This window comes from Cebidichthys violaceus, unplaced genomic scaffold (assembly GCF_023349555.1).
Source record: "Cebidichthys violaceus isolate CVI_PGR_0920_01 unplaced genomic scaffold, fCebVio1.0.p SCAF_113, whole genome shotgun sequence".
NCBI classification, from domain to species: Eukaryota; Metazoa; Chordata; class Actinopteri; order Perciformes; family Stichaeidae; genus Cebidichthys; species Cebidichthys violaceus.
Genome location: NW_027176278.1, coordinates 292967 through 306481, shown reverse-complemented (window position 1 = coordinate 306481; position 13515 = coordinate 292967). Strand labels below are relative to the sequence as shown.

The 13515-nt window shown below is 46.3% G+C and overlaps 1 protein-coding gene across 4 annotated transcripts in view; it reads right to left on the bottom strand.

Annotated features, from left to right (window-relative positions):
• Positions 1 to 5257: 5257 nt before the first annotated feature.
• Positions 5258 to 13515, bottom strand: part of tlx2 (T cell leukemia homeobox 2) — a 14348-nt gene continuing 6090 nt past the window's right edge. The window contains exons 2-5 of one of the 4 annotated variants that reach the window (XM_068705305.1): positions 10775 to 10987; positions 9877 to 10114; positions 6651 to 6831; positions 5258 to 6113 (exon numbers count right to left, since the gene is read on the bottom strand). In XM_068705305.1, the coding sequence (XP_068561406.1) occupies positions 6102 to 6113; positions 6651 to 6831; positions 9877 to 10114; positions 10775 to 10987 (644 nt within the window). In that variant the 3' untranslated portion in view covers positions 5258 to 6101. Of the gene's footprint in view, positions 6114 to 6373; positions 6832 to 9876; positions 10115 to 10774; positions 10988 to 13515 lie in introns of those variants that run through there. The other 3 variants (XM_068705304.1, XM_068705303.1, XM_068705306.1) reach the window with 3 other exon arrangements.

Genomic DNA, 13515 nt, shown 5'->3' with positions numbered 1-13515 from the left:
CATCTCAGGCTTCCAGAACACAACATCTGAAATTGTGCAACACAGCGGCTGAGCTGCTCGATCGTGAAGCGTCTCTCCGACCTCAACGAGCCTCAGAGTGAGTCAGCAGAGCCGGCCGCTACTGAGCAGGTGTGGAGTCAATGATCCGCAGTGCCAGAAGGAATGAGCTGTCTTCATGCATGCCTGACAGCTTGAGAAGGCATTAGTGTGTCACACACTGCCAGGACACGTCCGCAGATCCGTTCTCATGGCAGACATGATGGTGTTGCTCTTGGACACATTTACTTTAGTGCAGATTCCTGAATCTGAAGGGAAAGGAAAAATTTGATTTCATATTTACCATCACACAGTTTGTTTTTATGTTCTGCTCCTTCACTCTGTCAGTGTAGAGTAAAATGACTCGTCATAATGGCCTCACCACTAACAGTACTTATACTTTCTACAGTGCACTAATGTTAAGAGGAAGATGCTCACATCTCTGTGTGTATCTGTGCCTTTAGTCCCTCTTGTATGCAAACATGCATCACTGTCTGTACATGTTTATGTGAGTGTGTGAACGTGTGTGTGTGTGAACGTGTGTGTGTGGACGTGTGTGTGTGGACGTGTGTGTGTGGACGTGTGTGTGGACGTGTGTGTGTGGACGTGTGTGTGTGGACGTGTGTGTGAACGTGTGTGTGTGAACGTGTGTGTGGACGTGTGTGTGTACGTGTGTGTGTGGACGTGTGTGTGGACGTGTGTGTGGATGTGTGTGTGTGAACGTGTGTGTGTGGACGTGTGTGTGTGAACGTGTGTGTGAACGTGTGTGTGTGGACGTGTGTGTGGACGTGTGTGTGTGAACGTGTGTGTGTGGACGTGTGTGTGTGAACGTGTGTGTGGACGTGTGTGTGGATGTGTGTGTGTGAACGTGTGTGTGTGGACGTGTGTGTGTGAACGTGTGTGTGAACGTGTGTGTGTGGACGTGTGTGTGGACGTGTGTGTGTGAACGTGTGTGTGTGGACGTGTGTGTGTGAACGTGTGTGTGTGAACGTGTGTGTGTGGACGTGTGTGTGTGAACGTGTGTGTGGACGTGTGTGTGTGAACGTGTGTGTGTGGACGTGTGTGTGGACATGTGTGTGTGAACGTGTGTGTGTGAACGTGTGTGTGAACATGTGTGTGTGGACGTGTGTGTGGACGTGTGTGTGTGAACGTGTGTGTGGACGTGTGTGTGAACGTGTGTGTGAACGTGTGTGTGGACGTGTGTGTGGACGTGTGTGTGGACGTGTGTGTGTGGACGTGTGTGTGTGAACGTGTGTGTGGACATGTGTGTGAACGCGTGTGTGTGAACGTGTGTGTGGACGTGTGTGTGTGAACGTGTGTGTGTGGACGTGTGTGTGGACATGTGTGTGTGGACGTGTGTGTGGACGTGTGTGTGTGAACGTGTGTGTGGACGTGTGTGTGAACGTGTGTGTGAACGTGTGTGTGGACGTGTGTGTGGACGTGTGTGTGTGTGTGAACGTGTGTGTGAACGTGTGTGTGTGGACGTGTGTGTGGACATGTGTGTGAACGTGTGTGTCTGAACGTGTGTGTGAACGTGTGTGTGAACGTGTGTGTGTGAACGTGTGTGTGCACGTGTGTGTGGACGTGTGTGTGTGAACGTGTGTGTGTGAACGTGTGTGTGTGGACGTCTGTGTGTGAACGTGTGTGTGTGTGAACGTGTGTATGAACGTGTGTGTGTGGACGTGTGTGTGGACGTGTGTGTGAACGTGTGTGTGTGAACGTGTGTGTGGACGTGTGTGTGTGTGAACGTGTGTGTGAACATGTGTGTGAACGTGTGTGTGTGAACGTGTGTGTGGACGTGTGTGTGTGTGTGTGAACGTGTGTGTGAACGTGTGTGTGAACGTGTGTGTGTGTGAACGTGTGTGTGTGGACGTGTGTGTGGACGTGTGTGTGAACGTGTGTGTGGACGTGTGTGTGAACGTGTGTGTGAACGTGTGTGTGTGAACGTGTGTGTGGACGTGTGTGTGTGTGTGTGAACGTGTGTGTGAACGTGTGTGTGAACGTGTGTGTGAACGTGTGTGTGTGAACGTGTGTGTGGACGTGTGTGTGTGTGAACGTGTGTGTGAACGTGTGTGTGAACGTGTGTGTGTGAACGTGTGTGTGGACGTGTGTGTGAACGTATGTGTGTGAACGTGTGTGTGGACGTGTGTGTGTGTGGACGTGTGTGTGGACGTGTGTGTGTGTGGACGTGTGTGTGGACGTGTGTGTGGACGTGTGTGTGAACGTATGTGTGTGAACGTGTGTGTGGACGTGTGTGTGGACGTGTGTGTGTGTGGACGTGTGTGTGGACGTGTGTGTGAACGTGTGTGTGAATGTGTGTGTGAACGTGTGTGTGTGAGAGGGTCATGTCAGCTCTGAAGTCTCCATCCTGCTGTCAGACTGCAGAGAGAGTTCCTCATTCTTCACTCGACGCTCCGGGTTCTTCCTGCTCCAGCAGCTTTAATAATCATCACACCGCACGTCCAGAATATGACGACTTGCTGCACAAACCCATGTGAACGTTTCCTCAAATGTTCCCTAATTGTTCTCCTATTTATATACATATGTTCGTATATTTAAAACTAAATAAAGTGGGGGCGTAACATGCATCTCCATTGAGGTCCAGTCATTACTGATGTTGGTTCTTCCATGATTGTGAAATGCTCACGCTGATGAAACGTGTTGACATTCAGTGTATTTCATTTTTCACATCTAGTGGAACAAAAGCAGATTGTGATTTCATTTGTGCCCATTTGAAGATTGTCACATCTCTGGTTTCACCCACATGTAAAAGCCCGGTTTGTACTGCGAGCTCTTCACCCTTCACCAAACACCAGAGGGGAACCGTGCGGACGGTTCTGTTCATCGGAGGCCTGCTCTGGTAGGCTTGTTGATCCGGAGCCAACAACACGATGCTTGTCCCTCTACAGCAGCATTCCTCTGTGATATGCAAGCGTTATTTTCAAAGTAACTCCTTTAATGAACCGCGGCAGCATTTTAAAGTCAGCAACCTTTGGACAACGAAGCCTCACATGTCAACACATCAGCATCGATCTGAAGGCAGCGTGAGGCTGACCTCCATGGCTTCAGCAGCTGTCATGGCCTGAAGATGGACCGATATTAATATTATTATATATATATGGTATCAAGTATACAAACAAACAGACTTTTAATAACAGGCTTAGCCTCGTAGTCAGATGCTTTACTTTAGTGAAAGTACTAATACCACACTGCTAAAATACTCCACTGAGTAAAAAAACCTGCATTCAGAATGAAATAAAACTATGTATCAGCAAAATCTACTCGGTGCAGTAAAATGTAAGGTTGTGTAAATGCTTTGCTGTTTACTGTTACCTTCTATGACATCATCAGGTGTTACCAGTTCAATCTGCAGCAATGCTTTACCTTCTACCGCTGTCCTGTCAGAACCACGTCTCTGAGCTCAGAGGAACAGCCCTGTGGTCAGCTGTGGGACCATGAATGTCCAACATGGTTATTAAATAGTTCATCTTAATTGAAGGACGTAGATGGTCGTCACTGGACAGGAAGGGGATGAAAAGTAACTAAAGCTGTAAAAGAGTACAACGTTTCCCTCAACTAGTGGAGTAGAAGTATGAAGCAATTACATTGACTGTGTACTTAAGTAGTACTTGAATACATGTACTCAGTATTTACCACCAGTTTTAGTCATGTGTTGTAGAATTGTGGAGGTGCTGAAGATAATAATCTGTATTTGAACAGTCCTGTTGTGGGATGAAGTCTCATGAGTTTCCTGCGTTTGTTGTGGTTTGACTTGCTTTTGTATGAACAGTCTATGGTTCTGTTCACTGTTTGAAGTCCTATTTGTGTTAGGTCATCTGTGGGACACATTATCGCACACCTTACACTGAACTCACTGCACGGCGTTACAGAGTGACCATTTAATATGAAATATGACATTTGCTGAAGGCCTAAACCGGAGTAAATGAAAGCTGTCTGCGCTCCGCTCTCTGTGAACGTTGAAGTCCTAAATGTCAGCAGCTTTTCTCAAGAATGGAAACAACTGACGGGAGCAGGCGGAGCGTGACGCGGAGCACCACACAGCCAGCGCTGGTGAATAGCTTTTGTTCACAACAGAGCGCTTGATAGGAAGTCTGATACACCCGGAGCCTCTCTGGTTCATCTTGTGTGGTGACATTTTATTGGATAAGGACCGGGCCCTTTGGTGGTGAGAGAGAATAAAAAGCCATGACAAGAGAGGAGAACATAATAATCTTTAAGCACCTGTAGTGAAACACAATGCACGGGTTTGAAAACAGTAAAGAGGAGGAATTTTTCTAAAATGGGCCAAGTCACGTCTTCAAGGCATCCGAGACAGAGAGATGAAAGCAGCAATGAGCGGAGGAAATGGGGGTTGAGGAGGCGTCACCTGGAGAACTGCCTGCTATTGACAGGATCCCAACCAGGCGAGACGCCCCAGAACCTGACTGAACACAGGCGCTGTGTCTGAGAGGAGGCGGAGGGGCTGCAGCTGCAGACAGCTGTTTCCAACCAGATCACCAACCTGATGTGAGCAACAGCTTGGATGCTGTGGGAAACAACATGTTTACCCCGGAGTCTGCAAACCTAAGAAGTCATAAAGGTGAGATGTATTCGTCATCAGCATCAACAAGAGGCTGACGACACGCTCACAGTCCAATGACAGGCAGAGGTTAGATTCACTGTGACCTTCACGGCGGTGAAGGTTCAATTAGGAGCAAGCGACGTGGATGACGTGGATGACGTGAATGACGTGAATGACGTGAATGACGCGTGTTGTTATGGTTATGGTTATGGTGTTTGTTATGACTGTTCTGGTTTCTCCTGATAGCGTGGATGCTGTGATAACACATGTTTACTTCTGTCTGCTGTCTCTGTGCCCGTGAGTCACCTGGACAACAATGGAAGGCAAAAACAAAAATGGAGTTTTTTATATTTCTAAAGAGAAGGCTGGTCTCAGGATTATGTTATACTGAGTGTGTACATTTAGTTTAAATAAAGTTCTACAACCAGCTCAAGAGAAGCTCCTGTCCCAACACACACATACAGATGTGATGATAGAGTGTGTTTCCATTCCTCCTGAAGGCGTCAGCTGATTGACTGCAAACAGAGCTCATTGTGAGCTGCTTGACTCCTACCACTAATAATCTGACTGTTGTTTTCAGCCCATGGTAAGTGGATGTGAGCCCTGTGCTGACCGTGTGCACACCATGACAGAACAAAGTTAAAGTGAGCCATCCTTTACTGAAAATCACAGGAACAGAAGTCAAACATAAATAAAGACCAGGCCGCTGCATTCAAAGCGCTCCCTTGGCAGCTGCACAACTTGCACTTTACTCTCATTGTAATTTGAGCAGGCATCAGTCCTCAAACCTTTTATTTATCATGGGAGGGTTTTGCTGAGCGCGCTTGCTGTTCTTTTCGGCAAGGCGCCTCCTTCACACTCACACCTGGGAGCTGCAGTCATCAGTTTTTATGGATGAAAAAAGGTATTGCGCTGTCCTTCTGATACATTTCCGTGGTATCTTACCTTTGGGTGGTTTGAAACTTTAATGTGTAATCATAGCTAAATCCCACGAGGCTAACTAGCCAGCTAAAAATCATAAAGTATTATTGCGCGGTTTTCATAATGGTGACAAACAACAGAGAGGCGGTGAGTGAAAGAAGCCAGCGAGACGAAGAGAGGGGAGGAAGACAGAGAGGTGTGTCATCTTTTCAAAAAGTCACAATATCATTTAATATAAAACACCTTTAAATTGAACATAATGAGGAATTCGTCATCGGGAGTTCCACCAATCCACCACCGCTCCAGCGCCGCAGTCCACCTTCAACGGTATTTCCGAGCGCACACAGAAAAGGGGTTTGAAACATGCATTTACTACATTGTACAAAGTCGAAAGCGAAAAAAACAGGAGGTCTTTTTTTTTTTTTTGCCGTTACCGGCAGAGTGTCTGCCGCCTCGTGAGGGATCCAGAGGCCAGAGGAAGGGGGACAGTCTTGATAGTTGGGCATGTACAGAGGTGTCCATTTGTTTCCTGGCACCTATGGGTAATGTGCCCTCCTCTCTTTTAGACCGTCAACTGAAGGGAAAGCGGAAACGTGGTGTAAGGCAGGAAAATGACTGAACACTTCAGATATTTAAGATAACAGTGGCTTAATCTGGACAATCTCCTGCTGTGCAGTGTAGTGTGGGTCTTGGCAGTAACAGATAGCTGTCTCTCTCTACACACCGTGGTGCTGGTAACGATCAATGAGTGAGGAGGCACAATGTCCATTCAATATATATATATATATATATATATATATATATATATATATATATATATAGACTGTTCTTTTCCACCCCATAATGATGCTGCGTTTTTGAACGTCAGACATGTCAGAAATAGTCTGAAGAGATTCTTCCCTTTTGTCCTCTCACACTTAGATCAACACACCCTCCCTCTGCCTCTCCCTTCCCTACACACACACACACACACACACACACGCACACACACGCACACACACACACACACACACACACACACACACACACACACACACACATGCTCACACACACACATGCTCACACACACACACGCTCACACTACAGATGCCACGGAGGTGACGGAGGTCACCTTACTGTCATCCGCCCAGGGCTGCAGGTTCTGCAGGGCGTAGAGGGAGGAGTTGTGCAGGCAGAGGGGGTCCGGCTGAAGAGGCTGGCTCAACGTCTTCTGGAAAGCTTCCTGCTGAAGCTGCAGCATCAGCCGGTTGGCCTGCTGCCTCTCGGCCTCTCTCTCCTCTGCAGTCTGTCTCCTGGGTGGATGGGGGGGGGACAACAGAGGAAGAGGAAGATATAAGACCTTGAAAGTGTGTACTCCTATGGGGCACACAAGATGTATTAATGCTGCATACCGCAGCATTGTTTGTCTCGTGTCCTCATAAATAACGTTTCTCTTTTAATATTTATATTCAAGCAGTCGCTCCCAAACCGGGGGTCAAGACCCCACAGGGGGTCCACAGTTAAAGGGGACATGCTCATTTCCAGGTTGTATAGAAGTCTGAGACTCTAGTTAATAATAATAATAATAATAATAATAATAATAATAATAATAATAATGACTTTATGGTCTCAATCATTAGTTTTCTTCATTACAACATGATGTTCCTTTAGTAGATGATGGTCCAGTTAGTCAAATAGACCATGAAGCAGGGGATGCTTTAGGGCGGGGCTACTGCGTGATTGACAGGTTGCTACCACCTCGTTGTCCTTGTTTCCTCTTAGAACGTTAACCCTTTCACAACGTCAACTGTAACATTTTGGTCACCTAAAAATGTCTCGTTCAGCGTTTGTTGTACTTAGCTCCACCCTCTGGTTGCAAAAAAAATACAAGATGGCGATGGCCAACACACATGGCAGTCCACAAAGCAACGGGGGACGTTAGGACGACTCCGTCCACTTCTAATGTTCAGTACATGGAGGAAACACTCTAAACATTCTAATTAGACTGCATGTGAAGAAGAAGGGGAGACATATTGACTTTGTTCACCGTCTGTGGGTTAGTAGGCTCCAGATACCCAAATGTATGTGCACAAGCACTGCAACAGTGACATCTGTCCCCTTTAAATCTGTGGAACAGTGAAAACATATTTACACATTTGTCTGATTTTATTCTTCGTCCTTTCTTTTCTTTCAGACTAAAGGATCATTTCACTCCATTAAGTCTCAAAAACTACTTTCATGTATCAAAGATTGAAGTGACTGTTTGTCTGAGCTGGTCTCTAGTAACCACAGACCAGCTCTGTTTGAGTCTCAAGACACAAAGGTGGGAAACCATCGCATAAAGGAAGTCACACAGAAGATGATAAATTCATGTCGGGTGTTTATTTCTTTTCTTCAGCAGCTGGTCGTGGCCATCGCTGTAACATGCAAAAGGCATGGAAGTCAAAGCTATGCAGGAATCAGTAAGAGAGCATTTCAACACCTGTGACAGAGACTTCAGCTTCAGGGTTAGGAACAGCTGATCAGGATGAGTGACAGCTGCTGGTGAGGGGACGGGAGGGGGAGGAGCCGTTCACTTCCTGCTCAAGGTGAACCGTAGCAGAACGGCGTGTTACCGGTAACGTCCGTCCTGTACGTAGTGAGTCAGTGTGAAGCAGCATGTTTAAAATGACGGAAACATTACGCTGCTTTCTGAGAAAAGAACCAACAACAAGTGAACTCGGAGTCCACAGGAAGATGTTTAAAACAGTTCCTTCATCTTAATCGAGGCTGTTTTGAAATGACGGCGGTGTTGCTATGAAACAAAACCACAATAAACAAATGTTTGCCGTCAAAATAAACTAGAAAATACTAATGTCAGGTAGAAGTCACAGGAGGAAGCACACCTCTAAAACACTCGTTCATGCACACCGACCTCCATCCATTAGCCACACATTATTGTTAACAGCATTATCATAATGTGATTCCCGGCTGTTGATTCGATCAGCCTCTTGTTACTAGCGTAGTCGTCACGCAAAGACATCCCTCGCTCGTCCTATCAGCTGCACACTGCAGGGAGACGCATGCATCTCAGCAAACTAAGAAATCAGAAGAACCAGTTGAGAGAATCCTCGTTACTTGTGACACGCCGTTCAGTCTGATCAGGTTTCACTTCATACATCTTAAACCCACTGCTGCAGAATGTGACGAGAATTCAATAAATCACTGTTTGAGATGATCATGAAAGTAGTTTAAGACAAAAGGAGCAATAACCTAACTTATAAATGTTCACCAACGATAGTTTTTAAGTGTTTTCCATGTGTATTAAATTCAAAAGTCATTGGAAAAATCTTTAGCGTCGTTTAAACATTAAAACCCTGAAAGGTAATTTAGCTGTTTGTAATACGCTTATGAAATATGTGTTCTGTCCCTTTAACTAAGGGCAGGGCTTCATAATTTGATTTCCTCCTCATTTACTTCCAAATGGCTATAAACAATGGTTAGAATGAAGTGAAGGAGTGTGTGTGTGTGTGTGTGTGTGTGTGTGTGTCTGTGTGTGTGTGTGTGTGTGTGTGTGTGTGTGTGTGTCTGTGTGTGTTTCTGTCCATGGACTTGGCGGGCAGTTCCTCCTGTGAGTGTTTCAGTATTGCTTTGGACAGCAGCTTTCTAAGAGGCCTTTCAGGAGGCTCAGGAGGAATTGTGCTTGGTCAAGTGAACTGGCCTCGACTGGCAGCCGCTCTGACACAGGAGGTGTCGTGTTGTACGACGCCTCGGCTGCTTCGGCCGCGGGACATTTTGCTCGCGGTTGAAGTAAAACACCGGTAAGCATTTTGGACCCAAGAGCAAAACACACAGACGCTTTCAGTGTCAATTCATGGCCCGGGAAAAAAAAACATTGTACTCTTCTGAGTACTTATCCACGGGGTGACCGTGGCTAAGTGGAGAGCAGGGCTGCCTTTCAATCAGAGGGTCGGTGGTTCGATCCCCGTCTCCAGCTAGTCTCATGTCAATGTGTCCTTGAGCAAGACACTTAACCCCAAAATGGCTCCCGTAGCTAACCTACGGTGTGTAGGTAGATACTGGATTGTAAGTCGCTTTGGATAGAAGCGTCTGCTAAATGACTGTAATGTGATGTAACGAGTGAACATCCTGTCCCCACCAAGACCAACGGTGTCAGAAATATCCACCACGGCCTCTTCGTTTTACTTAAGTAGGTCACGAGGGAGAAGATATGAGCACATGTGGAAGAGAGAACCACGAGGCTTTCGCTTCATTGTTCTCTGCTCTCACACCAGATAACCTTAAGTGAAGGAACCCCCCCCCCCCCCCCCACACACACACACACCACCACCACCCCCCCCCCCCATCTGTAATCTTACCGCCATTTTGTCCGTCTGTTCTGAAACCAGGTCTTGACTTGTGCGTCCGTCATCTTCAAGGCCTTGGCCAAGGTTGCGCGCTCGGCCGAGGCCAGGTACTTCTGACGGTGGAAGCGCTTCTCCAGCTCGCAGATCTGCACCCGGCTGAAGGAGGTCCGAGGCTTTTTCCTCTTGGGCGGCGTGCGGTTCTGGTAAGGGTGGCCGATACGACGGGTCACGGAGAAGGGCGACAGGGCGGCTGAAACAGAGGAAGATTACGTTTGATTATTGTCACAAGTCATTCTCTAAACTAGTCCCTGTTAGCGTTAGCTGTGAGGCTGCTGTCACTAATGAGACGTTGGGACTTTAAGGCTCTGGATTAACATCCGCTGGTGTAAGGAGCTATTTCCATTTCCAAACCGCAGCTTCTGAAATATAAACTTATTTCCCTTGAGCTTTTTGGTTTGTTTGCTGCGCTCACGTTATAAACACAATTTAGTTCTCCAGCCCTCGGTTAGATGAAATGATTGTCCATTTTGTTCTGACTCTGGAAAAGCCAGCGTTGTTTGGGGAGTCTAAGAGAAGGCCCAGAAGCTGCCAATTGAAGAAGATAAATGTAATTACAGCTAATATTCCCCCGCCAGATGTTGAAAACCAAACAGCAGGTTTGTGGGGAGAAGACGTTTAAAAAGTCAGAGAGAGAGAGAGACGTTTAGAAAGAACAAATTCAAGAAATATAAATATAAATATATCGCTTTCAGCAGGTAATAACGCCACGGGAGAAAGATCTAAACTTCTGCTTTAGTAATATGTTTTACATGTTTAAGCTAAACACAAGGAATGCACTCAACAATCAGCTGTGACAGGTGTGTGTGTGTGTGTGTGTGGGGGGGGGGGGGGGGGGGGGTGGGTGACTCACCTGGGCAAGCCCCCTTTGGAAAAGGATAGTCTGCTAGAAGGCCACTGCTGTCTCGCAGGTGGGCGAGCTCGGGGTAATAGCATTTAGCTAACGTCTCCACAGTGCTCCAGACGGGGACCCTGCCGATGTCTCCCTTGGGGAGAGGACAGAGGGACCCGGCGGGCCCCGGCCCCCCTGTAGCCTCTCCGGCTCGGCTCTCCTCTGCCTGCTCCCCTAAAGGAAAGGGAGACACAGTGAGGTCCCGCATCTGGAGTGCAGCGGCAGATGTGCGGGCGCCAAACGCATAGCAGCTAATCACATGAAGGCAGCAAGAACGCTGAACAGAGTCTGCTTTAACGTCATTTACTGCTCGTCTCTTCAGTTAGCTTTAGAGAAACAAGAGACGACGAGCAGCGTCACACAGAAACATCCAGCATGCCGGTCAGCCAATCAGAATCAGGCAGGGTCAGTAGGAAAACACAGCATTTAAAAAGCTCTCTAATGAGATCAGCCTACTTTAAACAACGAGTCACAGTGCAGAGGCACATTTGTATAGTTTGGGAACAATCAGACACAAAGATATTCATCACATCTTCCACACAACACATTCAACATTTGTCACTAAAACTCCAACAACACCTTACAGGATTGATGATGAAACATTACAACGTCACACATTGAGAAGAGACCTATTTAAAGCTACTGCAGTAGAATCATTATTTAAATACATTACGTTTAAATAAACAGCATTATCATTTAGTTTCTTCAGAGAAGATGAAGATGAATGTGAGTCTGCGTTGTGTTCTTCTTCTCCTCTGTGCGGCTCACTTTCACATATCGCTGTATCTGGGTATTAATAACAACTTATCTCCTGCATCATAAAATATCTATGAATCCTGTCTATTTTGTCAGCCGTGGGTAAACAGAAGATCCATAACTGTAATGGGATCGTTTTTGGCCATAGATCCACTCCCTCATCTGGAGCAGAGAGGGAATCAAGGAACGGATTAAGAAGAGAGTGTGTGTGTGTGTGTGTGTGTGTGTGTGTGTGTGTGTGTGTGTGTGTGTGTGTGTGTGTGTCTGTGTGTGTCTCAGTGTGTGTCTGTGTGTGTCTCAGTGTGTGTCTGTGTGTGTCTGTGTGTGTGTGTGTGTATGTGTGTGTGTGTGTGTGTGTGTGTGTGTGGGTGTGTGTGTCTCTGTCTGTGTGTGTATGTGTGTGTGTGTGTGTGTGTGTGTCTGTGTGTGTCTCTGTCTGTGTGTGTGTGTGTGTGTCTCTGTCTGTGTGTGTGTATGTGTGTGTGTGTGTGTGTGTGTGTCTCTGTCTGTGTGTGTGTGTGTGTGTGTGTGTGTGTGTGTGTGTGTGTGTGTGTGTGTGTCTGTGTGTGTCTCTGTCTGTGTGTGTATGTGTGTGTGTGTGTGTGTGTGTGTGTCTCTGTCTGTGTGTGTGTGTGTGTGTGTGTGTGTGTGTGTGTGTGTGTGTCTCTGTCTGTGTGTGTATGTGTGTGTGTGTGTGTGTGTGTGTGTGTGTGTGTGTGTCTCTGTCTGTGTGTGTGTGTGTGTGTGTGTGTGTGTGTGTGTGTGTGTGTGTGTGTGTGTGTGTCGTTCCTGCAGCAGGCTGCTCCTGTCTAACAGGCTGTTTATTTGTTCTTGTTTTGTCACTAAAGCTCACCAGAAGCCAAAATGAATATGAGAAACATCTGCATAGGTGTCCCCTGAGGGCCCACGAGCTGCCGCTCTCAGAGCTCCAGCGACCTGAAAAATTCATTTTCCACACAGGCGACGACGATGTGAAAGAACGATGGAACATCGTCCCCTGATGGTGCTGAACACGAGTGGCAAATTGAGGCGTGCGCGAGCAAATGATCTGTAAAAATTCAGATGAATAGCTGCAATGTGCTGCGACAGGAGGTCACATTAAGTTAACATTACCTGAGTGTATATTAGCAATGCAATGAGAACTCACTACCTTTTATTGTGTTCTGGATTTATAGTGTCTGCGTCTTCTCTTTCTTCCTCTCATTATTATCTTTAATCTCCTATGGTAATACTCCTTTAATATCATTATCGGGCTCCGCATCATGTGCTGCTCTGGTGCTCCATAATAGTAAAACTGGTAATGCTATCCCTCTGATATTCCTTTCGGGACGCAGACAGGCATCAGTGGTATTTAATCATGAGTTTATAGTGACAAAGCTCCCATGATGTCTCTGATATTTAGGCGCTCACAGCAGACTGCAGCACCTCTGTGGCCCTTTATTCTGACTTTATGGCCACTTTATTGCACTTCATGGTATGTTTTTGAAACCTCTTATGATGTCTTGTTCCTGTGTGCCTTTTCCATGATGTTCCTTATATATATATATATATATATATATATATATATATATATATATATATATATATATATACGTATATATATATATATATATATATATATATATATATATATATATATATATATATATATATATATACATATATACATATATATATATATATGTATATATATACATATATATATGTATATATATACATTTGCATTATTCCTCTTTGGTTGGCGTCTCGTTGGCCCACGTGCAGCCTTACGGGTCACATGCTGAGCGCGAGCAGGCCTGTTGTTGCTCCCAGCGGCAGCTCTGGCTGAATGATGCCGCATTAGACGTCTATTTCAGGCCATCTGTGGGCTGACTAATGGACCAGGCGCACAGAGCGCGCTCAGAGGCGACCCGAGCGGAGCTCCGCGTGCAGGAGGAGCCCTCCGA